Here is a 16,467-nt window from a genome sequence, read left to right as displayed (position 1 = left end):
TTCTATGAACATTTTTATTTGTCCAACTCACAATTAATCATGTTTTTGTGATAAAAAAAAATGAAGTAAAAAAGAAGGGGAGGAAGCACTACACAAACTGTATAATATAACTTTCATGTCATAACAGAATTTGAACCCAGATGCCTTCACTTGGAATTTGCTGATGCACCACATAGAGAAGATAATATCCGGAAGGCGCAAGATTACTGGAACCCGGCGTCGTCACCTGAACTTGGTACGTCATTGTCCCTACCTTTTTGACGGTCTCCGCCGCAAGAACCAGCAGCCTCTGATTCATTGAGAAGGAATGTGTATTAAATGACGGCGCCACGATCGTCACCATCACCAAATTCGTTGCTATGCTTCCCTTCAACGAAAACCGAATGAATAATTTTTTTCCGTAACTGATTTTAGCTTGTGATTTGGGATCAACGATTCTCGGACGCAACTTCGAGTACTTGGCATCCAAATAATCAGGATTAAATGCCTCTAATCTCAATTCTGTTGGAAATAACTCATCGGCTAACTCGTATTTATCATGAGGGTTACTACCTCCAACGAGTACCCTACCATCACGTAGTAATACCGCGGTGGAATGGTACATTCGCGGTATTGAGGCAGGGTTTTGTTTTTCAAACCGTGACCCAACAGCGTTATCTGGTCGGTACACAAGTGGTTCGAGCACAGGATTCTGTCCGAGTTCCCAACCAGCAGTCCCAAAAGATGCACCATTGATGATCAAAACGGTGCCATCTGGGAGCAATAACATGTCACTCATGACTCTAGCTTGAGGCATAGTCTCCACAACCCACTGCGGCTTCGGGTTGTTTATTTTGATCCGACCGCATGTGTTGAGAGCTTCCACAAAAGTACCCTTTATTGCCTTGATATAAGACCCTTTCGGAGCTCCACCACAGACCAAAACCTCAGCCTCAATAGACGGAGTCGTCAAGTTCCTTAATGGCAGCAACACGGCTGAACCGGTGCTAGGGTACGACCTCGGGTCGCCGCCGGGTATTTGCGGGTAGGTTTTAACGACTTTGTTCATGACATAATCGAACAGAATTGCTCGATTGTTTGCGAAAATGAATAAATTCCCATCGACATTGAGGAAAACATAAGGGTAAAGATTGTTTTCCTCGTTGGGGTCGTTAGTCTGCACAAGGAAGGGAAAGCTGTAGACATGGCTCGAAGACTCGGTCTTCGGATAAAACTCGAAGTTGAACTGCCGCCTTCCGCCGATGATGATCTGCCGTCCGTCGGGCAGAATATGATCGGTGGCGTACCAGCGGTTCACGCCTAAGGTATTCTCATACTCCTTCCAATCACAACCAGTGCAGGGCTCGAAAACCCTAACGCGGCGCTCTCCTATGTCGTAGCCGCCGGTTTGGATCAAGTTGCCGTTGGGGGCTACGGAGCCGGAGGAGCACCAAATGTCGGATTGAACCGTGAGGGGGCGGACGGTATTAGTTGTGACGTCGTACTCGGCGGAGTGGGCGGTGCAGTCGTTTCTGACGCATGTACCGTTGGGTAAGGACAAGTTGGATTTGCCGAAGTCGGTGCGGTCGAACATGATGACGCGGTCGTTGTAGAGGAGTTGCATGTGCATGGCGGAAATGCCGACGTTTTGTTGCAAGAGCTGCCATTTTCCACCAGCAGCGCGGGTAGTAGTGAGAGAAAATTGAAATGACAAGATAAATAATGAAAAAATCATGAGATCAGAAACTAGACTAATTGGCTTCATTTTTTTTTCCTTGTGTTTTTGGTATTTTGGGGCTCTTAATTTTCTTGCGTCAGAAACTAGCTTTGTATCTCTAATTTGTGCTTTAGCTAGCGCTCTGTGGGTCTGTCTGCCTCAACCTGGGCCTCTTTAAATAGAAGGGGTTAAGCTTCCCAGAGTAATGTCAGAGGGAGATTTTTTTTTTTTAACAAAAATGTTATTTTTACCAGATTTTTTATACTACCACATTTATATTATATTTCTAATGTGGGTGTGACCTACATATGTTAGTGGGTCTTACCTTTAATATAGACGTGGTACAATTATGTGGTAAGAAATATGATAAGTATAACATTACTCTCTTTTTAAACCACATGCGTAAACCATATACATGATGTCATTGTTGACGGTTGATCTTCTTATTTAAAATCCTCTTTAAAGAGTAATACTAAATAGATCCATTTTAAAACCACATTTACAAACCATGTGATGTGTTACCAATAAAAAAATAAGTACGTTAATCAACAATTAAGTAATAATTCAATTATCAACATCTGGTGAATCGCATGATGGTGGCCAGGTGGAGGGTGAAATGCCTTTGTGAGTCTTTGCGGCCTCTGGAAGGGTGAATTGCAGTGCTCCGATTGCAATGGTGAAGCCACCAGCTAATCCTCTTTAAAAAAAAAATTATCAACAATCACGTCATATGATTTCCAATAAAAATATATAACGTAATATTTTATTCAAACCTCCCTTCTATAAAACAAAAAAAATCGTCGTTTATTCTAATTATATTCTTACTTAGCTAAGTCTCTCATCTAGGACCTTGCCTGGGCCTGCAAAGTTTCATTCCAATATTCACTAATATTTATATTTTTGGTAATATATTCACTAATATTCCACTTTGACAAAGACCTGAACATTCAGAAGCAAAAACTTGAATAATACACATGCAAAAAGAAGGAAGCTTTTGCCATATATAAACCGCCATACACGAATCTACATTGTCATTTAATCACGTTTTTATTAGCTTTTTCTCTTTAACGCATATATGATTTAAAGATCCGCAGACATTTTTTAAAAATAACTTTTCTCCTTTTCAAAGGGAAAAAAAACTCCAGATTACAACTTTTAATAAAACTTTAACAATTAATGAACGATGACCAGCTTTAAGTTAGAATTCAAAAAGGTGGGCTGCATGGCTGCTCGAATCAGTTCAGTTCTTTCGGTGATACCAAAACAAACTGTAAAGAAACAATATTCTCTGCACATATTTGCTGAGGTCCTTAGCTTTAAGCAAAGCAAACATTCTGCTAAGTAACGAAAATAATATTTTTCAGGGATATGTTTTCTTTAGTTTATTTTGATGATTATGTTTTCTGGTCAGACGCGTAAACATCCATGCATTCTTCCACTGAATTTATAATGTATTTCTGATCGCCTTCTTACAATTATTGAAAATCGTTCTATTTACATTATCAACTAACAGCAGGACTTGGTATATATACTTATTATATGTAATTTTTTCGGGCAACGCCCTTATCGTTTTTTCCTTGCCAAGATCATTTTTCTTATTGATCTTCTAATATTTAAATAAATAATTTCTTCTTTTTTATTCTCATTTTGCAATGTCTACGTGATGATCATAACTGTATACTTTCTAATTCAACCAATAAAAATTAACTCTAACATTGTCAGAAATTCAGTATTTAATAGTATAGGATGCTTCATTTACGTATTTGATAGCCGATTGATGGCTAAACTATTTAAAATTTAGTTGATTTTGGTAGACTTGATGCTGAAATGCTGACTTAATGAATAGAAAATTTAGATCATCACACAATATTGTAAAATGAGAAAAAGAGGCGAAAAAATAATGAGAATGTTCGGATAAGGAGGTTCCTAGCTTTCCTGTCAAATTAATTAATTTATCAACCAAACTTTTTAGTCCGGTTTAGACAGCGGACCATATAAAAGTTGAAGCTCTTAGTTCATGAACCCAGAAGAATAATTTAACCACCATGTGCGTGCTTTTAACCACCAAACCGTATGCGTCAAACCTTTGATATGTTCGTGAACTTACAAGCACTAGAGGGAATAAATCAACTTATAGCTTTTTGGTTTTTATCAATGGCCAAAATATTTCAATGATGAAAAATGATTTTTAATATTTTAGTTCTTACATTTAGGAATTATACTATAAGGACTTCCCGTTGCAAAAAATATTTTTTTAGGGGCTTGAATATTTCTTTAAAGCCCCTAAATGAGTCCTTAAAGTTGGTGATGGGAGTTCCTAAGTAGGGGCTCCCATTGGAGATGCTTTTAATAGGGAAACTACATATTTATACCACACTGTTAGATCATATCATATGGCAAGTGATACACACAATTAACAGACAATAAGATTTTATTAAAGGGAGTTTTAACGAAAAACCCGCGGCACTGTTTACTTTAACGAAAAACTATATTTTTACACTAAAAAGTCAATCATGGTACTATTCACTTTACCCTTTATTTTTTCCTTATTGTTAAAACTCAAAGTTTTCATGTCATTTTCATTAATTTTCCTTTTATTAAATATAGTATGTACACATTACTAATAACATTAGATGGTACACCAATGTGATATTCATAACATTTTTCTTTTTGGAGGGTGTATTCAATTAGAATTTTGATGGATTTTAATTATTTTAATGAAGTATCAAGTTTTGGAAGAGAACATTGTGAAAACATTGAGAGGGTCCTCAAACCAAACTAAAGAACTCCCAACTGAGAGACAAACTTAGCTATCGTTACAAAGAAGAGGAATATAAGTAACACTAATTTCCTTCACTTGTGAGGCTATGCAATCACAAATCCTCCAGGATCAAACTTGGGGAGGGGGTTTGAAAGATTTGAGTTTGAATGAAAAAAAAAAGTAAGGCGTTTTGTGCAGGATCTCACCACAATAATACACGGACATACCAATATGACTTGGTAATTAGAGAAGTGGCTTGGTAATGGGCTTGATTACTCAAAATATTAATTGAGGGTCCATTAATTGATCAAAATATGGACCTTGTGCCTTATGGGAGCCAATTGGGCTTTAATTACTTGTAAAACATTAATCTAAGTTTTTTTTTAATTTTTTTTTTTATATGTTGGGAATACATATAGTGTCCTTCTCTTAAAAATACATATAGTGTATACATTTAAGTGGGATTTCGTTTCAATGCTGAAAAGGATTTATGTTAATTTGGTATTTGCTTCATCTTAGTTTTCGTTTCTGACTAAATACCAAATCTAAAAAATAAAAAGACTCACGTCATCTTGCTGAATCTGAATCTCCAAGGATTCTAAAACCCTAATTTTGTTCATAACTCCGAAAAATATCCCCCTTTTCTTTTAATCCGGGCTGCTCTGCATCACTAAACCAATGGATCAGATACAATCATTTTTGAAGATATCCACGTTCGTATATCTCTTATCCATTTCTTCTAATTTTTCCATGCTAATTAACTAGCCTTGAATTAATCTATTATAATATTCATACCCTACTATTCCATTCTTGAAAGTAGATTTTTCTTCTCATATCGATCTTTAGTTTTAATAAATTTCAATCTAGTCGGTTGTTTTCCTCGAACATACAAACCTTCACTACCAAAAATAAATAATTTCGCAAGACGAAAAATTTTTGTCAAGTCAAATGGGGTTTCGTCACCTAAAATTTTAGGTAACGAAAAAAGTTTGTCGCTTAAAAGCCATCGCCCGAAGTCTTACTCGACGAACAGAAATCAATTATTCGTTTACGTCCGGCGAACGGAGTCGTCGAAAAAAGGTGCATTGACCTCCTTATTTGCAATTCAAGTGATTCTATAATTCGTTATTAGTAAACTAGCACAAGCATCATACAACTACATATAACTTTTATAAAGCAAAATTTAGCCTAGTGTGGAATATGTGATCCAATTGGATATATTGAATAATTCACATTTAATATTGCATGATGAGGAAGAAATTGATGTCAGTTTTTAAGTTTTATCCAATTTAAAAGTAGAAGATGGATAATCACGAAAGAAACTTCTCACAATTGTATATATTATTTTTATGAGGGGAGGGATAACTTAATTAATTCATTTTCTACCCTCAACTTGGATAAAATTTGAAAATCGGCATCCATTCCTTCAACATACATTGAATCTAGTAACTTGTCAAGTCTAATCGTAGACAACAAACGAAGCCTTCTAGTCTACCTTCTAGACATTATTGTAGTGCTCTATATTTTGACTCCAATACGCATTGCTTTCCCCTTTTATCTTGAATTCTATTAACTGATCATTGTAAACATGAAATTGGTCTTTGTTGAGAGTATTGTATATCCCACGTCGAAAATGGAAGCCTTGTAAAACTAGTTTAAGAGATTTTCCCCTCACTATCCACCCATAGTACTATGTGCAGAGTCTTCAGCGAATGGTCTTAACCCCCTATAAAAGGTACTATAAGGAACATTTTTGGATTAGTGATGAAAAAACCGTTGGTTTCAATGGGCATCGTTATTGGCTAGAGTCAGGCCAGGAAATAGCCCGTAAAAAGCTTCAAGACAAAGTTCCCTCCGGCGCAAAACTTGTACTGATATCACCCGACTTTAGATCTTTTTTATTCCGAATCAAACTACGTGATCTGGTATTGCATCTTTAGGTTTATTGCAGTTCATGTAAACCAATTAAGCATCGTTTTTTTGCGGTTTCTACTTGATGGAAATGCTGAATGTTGTTCCGGCCTAATCTGTTTTGTGCACTTTGTGAAAATTGTTGGTTTAGTGTAAGGAAGTTTATTAGGCAGGCGGAACAGATTTTTCAAGGACTATTGTATTAAAAAAAAAATGTAAAGGTCATCCTATCCCTCGAATTGTTGAACATCGATTTTTTAGGATAGAGCAGTGGAGAATGTTTTGAATGATAATTTTATTCTTCTGAATGAGAGATATTTATACAAGTGTACAACCCTAATGTAAAGGGAAGAAACTAATTACACGAGATTACAGGAGATTACAAAGAATTGATATCAATTAGGAATCCTACCTAAAATACAAAGTCAACACTCCCCCTCAAGTTGGTGCATATATGTTACTCATGTCCAACTTGTGTAAAAAACATGAAAACTTATGACTTGAAACAGCTTTCGTGAGGATATCTGCCAACTGATCCTCTGTTCTTATTGTCGGTAGCTCACTTAGTTTTTCTTCTAATTTTTCTTTGATGAAGAACCGATCAACTTCAACATGCTTTGTTCTATCATATTGTACCGGATTATGTGCAATGTCATGGGTAGCTTTATTATCACTAAATAATTTCATGGGCTGATCATGTAGTATACCCAAATCTCGAAGTAGGAGCTTAAGCCACAGAATTTCACAAATCCCCAAGGCCATACCTCTATATTCAGCTTTTGCACTGGAACGGGCAACCACATTTTGTTTCTTACTTCTCCATGTAACCAAGTTGCCCCCAACGAATGTAAAGTAACCTAATGTTGAAAGCCTATCGTCAATCGAACCTGCCCAATCTGCATCAGTATAAGCTTCAACTCTAAGATGATTATTCCTTTTAAACAAAATTCATTTGCCGGGACTTCCTTTCAAATATCTCAAAATCCTCATCACTGCATTCATATATTGTTCTCCGGGATCATGCATGTATTGACTCACCACACTTAAGGCATAAGCAAGGTCCGGTCTTGTGTGTGCCAAGTACATTAAACGACCTACTAACCTTTGATATCTTCCCTTGTCAACTGGTACTTGATTAGGATCAACACTAAGCTTCAATCCTTCCTCTAATGGTGTAGCTACTGGTTGACAAGCTGATATGCCGGTTTCGTGCAACAAATCAATAATATACTTCCTTTGTGATAAGAAAATTCCCGAACTGCTTCTCGATACCTCAATCCCCAAAAAATATTTCAAGGATCCAAGGTCCTTCATCTCAAATTCTGTAGACAAATATCATTGCAAGGCCGCACGTTCTTCTGGGTCATTACCTGTTACCACCATATCATCTACATACACAATAAGTGCAGTAAGTTTCCCATTTCGTCTTTTCAGGAACAGAGTATGATCGAAGTTACTTTGTTTGTAGCCAAATGTTCTCATAGATTTTTGAATCTTCCAAACCATGCCTGAGGGGACTGCTTCAAACCATATAAGGATTTCTTCAACCTGCACATTTTTCTTTTGTATTTATCTGGAGCATTACATCTTGGTGGAAGATCCATATAAATCTCTTTTGTCAAGTCTCCATGCAAGAAGGCGTTCTTCACATCAAACTGTTGTAAGGGCCAATTAAGATTTGCAACCAATGACAACAAATGTAAATGTATATGTGTAGTCGATTCCAAATTTTTGAGTGTATCATTTTGCTACCAGTCTTGCCTTGAAAGGTTCCACCATCACATCTGCTTTGCATTCCACAGTATATACCTATTTGCATTCCACAGGTTTCTTGCCAGCTGACAAATCTGTGATCTCCCACATAGCACTCTTCTTCAAAGATTTCAACTCTTCATTCATTGCTGATTGCCAATGTGGATCAACTAAAGCCTCCTACACATTATTAGGAATAGATACAATAGATAATTGATGCACAAACGACTTATTTGATTCTGACAGATGACTGGTAGACATATAATTACTTAACGAGTATAACAAATTAGACTCAGGATTGGGCTTACTCACCGGATACCTGGTTTTACATTTAAGGTCGGCTTCATAAATAAGTTTAAGAATACCTCGGTTGACGTAATCAGGGAGACGACGTCGTGGTGGTGCATCCGGGATCGAAGACGATTGATTATGGTTATTAGGACGCAAGATCGACTATAAGGTAGCTGGCGACACAAGGTTGTCCTGTGGTGAGGAAATTGGCAGTGAGCTATCAGGCAGTGAGTTATCTCGCGATGTTGACTCGTCCCTTTCAAGGTTTTCAACATTGTTTCCATGTGAAAGATCACTACTTGTCTCCAAGACATTACCACTTAATTCTAATTCATTCACATCATTGTTTTTGTGTGAATGATCACCACTTATTTCCAAGACATCACCACTTAAATCCAAATCATTCAATCTATCTATATCTGGAATAGTATAATCAAGAGTTTGAACTTCTTTCTGATTCTCCCCTTGAAGTGAAGACTCGAGATTGGCAAAGTACATATCATTCTCTTGAAACACAACATCCATAGTGACAAACAACTTATTCATCGGAGGGTGATAACAACGGTATCCTTTTTGCCTTGATGCATACCTCACAAACACATATCGTAAGACACGAGGTTCAAGCTTACTTCATTGTTGTTTGAAAAGATGAACGAAGGCCACACAACCAAACACATGAGGTGGAAGATTAAGGACTGCAGGAGCATTAACATGTGAAGAAAGTGCCTGAAGGGGGTCTGAAAATCAACCGATTGGGATGGAACATGATTAATGAGATACGCAGCTGAGGTGAATAGGATAACAGGAGACGCGCCTCGAGTAAAAAAGCATGAACAACCTCCAGAAGCTGACGGTTCTTGCGTTCAGCAACCCTATTTTGTTATGGAGTATATGGACATGTAGTTTGATGAACAATCCCATGATGATCAAGAAAGGCACAAAGTTCAGAGTTGACATATTCGCGCCATTATCACTCCTAAGAACCTGTATTTGTGACTTATATTGTACTTGTACCATTTTGTAAAACTGCTAAAATAAAGAAGTAACTTCACTTTTGGATTGCATCAAACAAACCCAAGTCATACGTGTGCAGTCATCAATAAAAGTAACGAACCAATGAGCACCATCAAGTGTAGTAGTTTTAGATGAACCCCAAACATCAGATTGAATTATCATAAATGGAATAGAACTTTTATTCAAACTGGATGGAAACGAAGCATGATGACTTTTAGCTAGTTCACAAACACCACATTTAAAACTAGAAACATCATGCTTAACAAATAGGCTAGGAAACAAACTTCGTAAATAGCCGAAAGAAGCATGTCCAAGTCATCAATGCCACAACCAAATCTCTGAAGCTTTATTCCTATCCCCCTGATTTCCTTCCACTACAAGAGCTTGAGTCAACATGTGAGAACTATTCGATGTCAGCTCCAAGTAGTAGAGCTTCCCCTTTCTAATACCATAACCAATCGTCTTACTAGTCCGAATGTCCTTAAAAACACAAAAAGAAGGCCAAAAAATCACAAGACAATGTAGGGCGACAATTATTTGAGCAACAAATAATAAATTATAGTCAAGAGAAGGAACGAGTACATAATCAAAATTCAAGGTATCAGAAAGTGAGACATTGCCTTCTCCGATAATGGGGGCAACATTACCATTGGTGACACTCACGACAATTTTGGGGGATGGTTTTAGGGTTTGTACCTGTTTAGAATCACAAGTTATATGTTCAGTAGTATCAGAATCAATTATCCATGTATTATTCTTAACAGATGCAGAAACCTTTAAACCCTTACCATCATAACCTGTGTCATTAAGAAAGGCCGACACTTTCTCGGCTATACGTTCAGAATGGATCTTAGCTTCGGTAATCGAGGCCATTCCCAAGTAGTTATAATCAGTCCGCGAGTCCTTGATTGATGTAGCCTAAACCTCCAAGCAAGTTGAGCCCAAGAAACCAATCAGTATGGGCCAACAAGGTAGCCCACCAACGACAAAACAAAAAAAAGAGACCAATCTACGCTGATTTTTTTCCTCTTTTTTTTTTTTTTTTTTTTTTTTTTCTTTTTTCTTTTGAAAACAATAAAAAAAATGAGTGTGATATCCACACATCTCATTTTACTTCTTACACATCTTTTTAATTTTTAACCGTCGGATCGGATAAATTAAAGGATATCAACGGATATAAATTATTAAGGGGTGTGTGAGAAGTAAAATGGGGTGTGTGGATAACACATCCCTAAAAAAACTGGTGCGGGTCTGTAGTCTTGCAGCAGCAGGGGTTGTCTGGGTTTTCTGATTGCAGCAACGATCTCAGACGAGTTCGCGGGTCAGGTTCTCCAGCGTGATGCAGATGAGTCAACGAATTTCTTCGGGCGAGTTCAACAGATTTCGGATGGCAGTAGAGCTTATTCACAGTTTCTTGGACAACAACAATGCAAGGTTGCTCGCTGCGCTTAGTTGAGCACAGCAACGACGAGGCAAACAGGTCGCTCACTGTGATTTCTTCAGAGGGGCAGCAACGGCACAGCAGCCGCTCGCTGATCAAAGGCGCAGTGCTACTGGAGCAGTGGATTGCCTTTTCCTAGACGATGTGCTGAACAGCTCAGCACCGCAGGGAATCAATGGTGGGATCACGTGATACCAGTTAGGGTTTTTCTGGCTCTGGTACCAAGTGGAGAATGCTTTGAATGATAATTTTATTCTTCTCAATGAGAGATATTTGTACAAGGTGTGTTGGAATGTAACCCTTCAACTGAAGATTGACGGCAGAGATCATCTCACAAATGTTTTCCATTTCAGTTTGAATGTCAGCCATTGGATCATAGTCCACATGGTTACTCAATGATGTATCTAGTTTTAAGTAATAGAATAAGACATGTGGCATCATCTCATAGGATGATACCAATGAATGGTTGAGATTGTATTGTGTGTTGGAGTGTGAAGGATCTCCCTTCCTTCCACATACAACGGTAACAAATGTATGCGTGCTTTAGAGTGAAATATAGTGAAGCATTTTTCCTTCATCTTCCTCTCGACCATTTTCTGATTCTTTGCACAGATCCTCCATTGAAATACATATCAAAACCACACAAACACTAACAAGGTGTACAACCCTAATGTAAAAGGAAGAAAACTAATTAGACGAGGTTACAGGAGATTACACAGAATTAATATCAATTAGGAATCCTACCTAAAATACAACGTCAACAAGAGCTAACGTCACACGTTTATATTTAATCCATAATCGCAATTGAGACTTGAGATGATTGGAATTAAGTCTCAAAACCCAATCTTAGAGTCTTGCCTCTTTTTATCCACTTTCATAAATCATGAGTTCAGTCTTAGTATTTTAAGTTCATCAAACAATGGCTACGACATTAGTCTGAATTTTAAAACAAGTTCAGTCTCGACCGAGCCCCCAAATGAGCCCTAGATCCTTGATTTAGCTTTTGGCACAAAAACTTTGCAGTGAAGAACTTAAGCATAAAACCAAAAATCCCTCGAGACCAATACATACATTTAACCACACAAAAAAAAAAAACCACATATATAGTGGAATTACAGGGCAAATTTCACTACTCACATCTTGCAAACATCTCTAGACTAATCTTATAGTTATCATAGTTTACATTTACCAAGTTGGCACCGCGACCAAAAACAAAACATTGTCTGTACATACATGGCACCCAAATCTTGACCGAGAAATTAAGAAAAAAGAGGAAATATGAAAGAAAGAACCAAGGAATATAAGGACAAAATTCACAAGTCAATTGCAACGCCGCGGTCACCAAATTTTCTGATGACCGTGTTGTTGTGATCTGGGCGTGCTTCCGGCCCCTATGTTGTTACTCTTTGGAGAAGACAATAGTCCATGATTATTATTATTATTGTCACTCAATCTTCTACCATGATTTTTCTTCTTTGACGCTCTTTTTGCCTTGCCATTGCTTTCTTCCAACGTCGGCAATGCGTACCAGCCGATAGACGTGCACAGAATTGCAACCGACCGCCCGAACACCGCCAGCAGCACCAAAATGAACACCACAACCACCGGCAAATAGTAAGAAGGCCTTCTCCAGATGCCCAAGTTCATGTCCTTAAAGTTTAATGACGAACGCACCCTCTTATAATTCTTTGGTTGTTGCTGAACTGCTACTTCTTTTGTGGGCGTGGAAGGCTCGACGGTAAAATTATTCAAACCTTCCGAGTTACTCGTTGCATGCTTTTCTGTCACCACCTGAATTTTGGTTTTCTCTTTGCGGTCTTCTTTCTTGTTGTCCTTCAACTTGATCACGACCGGGACGGGAGGGGCGTCCTCGTTCGACTCCTTGAACATGAAGCGGACGAGGAATATGTCTTGCTGAGGCGTTTGCGCATAAATCTTCTGCCGTTTCTCTTCGAGATCGGCTAAGAGTTCAGAGAACTTGTCGAGGCCTCGACTCGAATAGGGGTTCTTGCTCTCCTTGCTACTTCTCTTTGTTGATCTTTTCGGCGTGGAGCAAGGACTTGAAAAGGGTTCGTCTTGAACATCTTTCTGATGGAAGAATACGCAGCTGAAAGGGCTTAACATCTGAATTAACTAAAGACTAAAAACGAAATGATTCTTGAGTTTTGGGATTTGAGTATTGAGGGATTTGGTTTGAGTGGAAGAAATGAGAGATTATATATATATAAGGGGTTGCTTTTGCTGTAATTAGCTGAGAAGAGATATCCAGACGAGCTTTTGTTAAATGAAAGGTTTGACAAAAGCAAAATCTCATGGAAGCTTCTGCTGCGCACATGGACTTTGGGGTGGGTTTGACTTCTTGGAGAGGAAGGCAATAATGCCACATATATACATCTGATATTTATTTTTGGATAATATTTTGATACTCACTGGTGAATAAGGAGTATCATATATACTCATTTCTAATTTGGCTTAATAAAAAATACCACGTATTCTTTATTTTTAACGGTCCAAAAAAATTAAGTAATATATACATCATTTTGTAAAATAATAAATGATGTATTAAATTTCTTTTGCAAATACGCAGACTGGATATCTAGGAAGATAAAATGGAAAGAAAAATATTATTTAAAATTGAGTTGGTACAAATTCAACATTTTTAATAATAAAATGCTGAGTGACGCACAAGTATTTGTGAAAATCTTAAATGAGGGAGTGAGACAATGTTTTCCAGAAGGATCACTCAGCCCGCTAACCATGTGCCACAGATTAATTGGAAGTTTGGCATGATATACAAGTGGTTGAGAGTATTTGTCTTATTTACATATTAGATGTGTCGATGATATTTTTAGTTACATAGAATAGAATGAGAATTAAAGTCAATTTATTTAAATAATTGTATTTCCTAATTTTCTTTGTGTTTACTATACCAATAAAAGCGAAAAGAAAATGTGTTTTTCATTGAAATTCGTATTGCAATATTTGAATCTGTGAATCAAATCATGAGACTAGTTCATTTTATTTCTTCGTTTACTTCCTACGTACGTTCTCCAATTCTTGCTTCTCCAGTTCATGCTAAGTGAGCATACCAGGAGTTCGATTCCCCCTCCCATTTATAGCTCTAGTGATGAAATATTTATTCTCATACAAAATAGTTTGGTAGAAACACATGAATCTAATTTCCACTTACAATATGTCAAATATGAACACGTAGCTTGCATGAGCCTTTTTCATGACATTCTCATCAATTCACAAGCCTAGAGGTATCCGAAACCCGGGTCCCTTGGTTCTTAGCCTTTAGATTCATCTTATAACAAGAAGTGTATTTTTGTTACCATCATCACTATAGTGTATATTCACCACACATCTAATTATTTGTCAAATATTCTTTTACCTAATTATAGTTAATTTTCACATTAAACGTTATTTCCAATTTAAAAAATAAATAAATAAATAACCATGATTAAGTAAAAGGGCACGTGGCAGATAATCAGGTGTATGGTAAGCATATACCAAAGTTTAGGGCGGTAAGCAAAAATGCTTCCCATAACGAGCATTTGACGAAATTGGGAATGAAAAATAGATGTCAAACGATTTTAGAGCATCTATCTTAAATATAAATTTTAAATTTGACAGCATATGTGGCACTTTAACATATTAAACGTTTTAAAATAAAAAACAATGACAAAATTAATAAAATTTATTTAATAATTAATTAAAAGAAGATTTAATTGAAGTTGTTGACAATTTTGGCAACAAGCGTGAGGGTTGCCAATACATGTATGATTTGACTTTTCAATTGGAAAAAATTGTTGTTGTTTTTTTATTAATAATGCTTATTTAGATATTTTGACATCTATTTTGAAGATGCTCTAAAATATTGTGTTAATTGTATAATTTTGTTAGTTTGTGTGGTAAATCCACATAAGTGAACAAAAAAAATTCAAATATCATCTATGCAATTTTTTTATGGATGTTTATCCATAATTGCATATTTAATTTCCATGTCATTTTTCATTAACGTGTGGATGACAAAGATTAAATCCAACATCATGTCTTCCTTGACGTATTGGATTACGTACTAATAATAAATTGTTCATACTTATTGCATGATGCAATATTAATTTGCAGATATTGAAGAGGAGCAGAAGCAAGTTATTTAAATAATAGGATATTAGCAAAGCACTTATCTAAATGATGCGTGACTGCTAGTTATTACTAAATCTAAGTAGAACTAACAATTTCTTACGTGGTCTGTTAATCTAATTCGAAATGATAAGAAAGTAACAGGTTTTTGGTCAGATGGGGTATTAAGGGGGAGCGAAAGGTGCAATCGCACAGGCCTCAAATTTAAAGGCCTCCAAAAAAAAAATTCATCTAAATTTATATGTAATAATGCTATATATTAAAAAAAATAATTGTTTTTATTAGCACTTTAAAATCTCATTTATAAGTGTAAAAAAAAAAAAAATTCTTTCTACATATAAAAATTTAGAGTGTATAATGAGATATTTAAAGTGCTAATAACAACACCCTAAAAACGATTTTTTTTTTTCAATTCTGTTATATAATAATGCTATATATTCAATGAGCCTTAAGTTTGTTTTGATTTAAGTTATTGTTTTCTAGCATCAATACATTGTCTTGCGTTCCTCTTAGCAAGAATTATTGCAGTAGGATAATGACTAGGAGGATTTTAAAGGCATTATGGCATTAACATTTTCAAGGTTTAGCCAAGGCTTAGCTCAGGACCCCACTACTCGTCGTATTTGATTTGGTATTGCTACCGCACATGACTTTGAGTGTCATGATGATATTATTGATGAAAGTTTTTATCAGAATATTTTTGCTTCTCATTTCGGGAAACTGGCAATTTTTGTGGACTTCTTCTAAAAATTTGTTTCATGTAGATTGGCAAGAAAATTTTGAGGCATGGGTACATTTTTTGAAAAACTATCTTAAGAAGGGGCCTTTTATAAATTTCGCACAGGGCCCCCAAAATCTCAAAGACGGCCCTATTTTTTGTCAACACCTTACCTAATCGGATTGTTATCAGATCACATGTTAAAAACCCGTTAATATCAGGTTGGGTCATGTCACCCGTTAATATTAACGGGTCGAGTTCAGGTCAGGTCATATTACCCATTTATCTTAACCGGTGTTACACGACAACACCTATTTCTTCTATGTCATAGGGTTAAAACCAAAAAATATTTATTGCTTTCTTGATGTTTCCTTACATTTTCAATAACCCTTTAATATATCGAGTACTTCACAAAAATGACACAAACACAAAAATCACAACACGGATGCCAAATCTAAATCTAAGATCGATGGATGTAGAAAGATCATAAATCAGTATCATAATTTGTGAAAGCAAAACTTGTGAAACACGCATGTGACTATATTATTTGAAGTCTCGAGAATTATTGTAATGGGTGGCGTAACACATGAGATATTTCAATTTTCAAATATGTTAATGATGGTAGTTAATACTAATAGGATAATAACGCAGCCTCAATCTTTCTTATCGTTGAAAAACGAGAGGCGATGAGCTAGCATCTATTCTCGTGGTAGTTATCTTCACTTGATAAGAGAGGG

General features: G+C 36.4%; 2 protein-coding genes across 2 annotated transcripts; both read right to left on the bottom strand.

Moving 5' to 3' along the window:
• Positions 1–118: 118 nt before the first annotated feature.
• On the bottom strand, positions 119–1,744 carry LOC137718180 (aldehyde oxidase GLOX1-like). Its single transcript, XM_068457681.1, has one exon. It carries the CDS (start codon positions 1,742–1,744, stop codon positions 119–121), a length of 1,626 nt encoding a protein of 541 aa, XP_068313782.1.
• Positions 1,745–12,204: 10,460 nt separating this feature from the next.
• Positions 12,205–12,990, bottom strand: LOC137718178 (uncharacterized). The gene has a single exon (XM_068457679.1). The coding sequence runs from the start codon at positions 12,988–12,990 to the stop codon at positions 12,205–12,207; it is 786 nt and encodes a 261-aa protein (XP_068313780.1).
• Positions 12,991–16,467: the final 3,477 nt, after the last annotated feature.

The sequence above is a fragment of the Pyrus communis genome, chromosome 15 (genome assembly GCF_963583255.1).
Source record: "Pyrus communis chromosome 15, drPyrComm1.1, whole genome shotgun sequence".
NCBI lineage: Eukaryota > Viridiplantae > Streptophyta > Magnoliopsida > Rosales > Rosaceae > Pyrus > Pyrus communis.
This window is presented reverse-complemented; position numbering and strand designations above follow the sequence as displayed.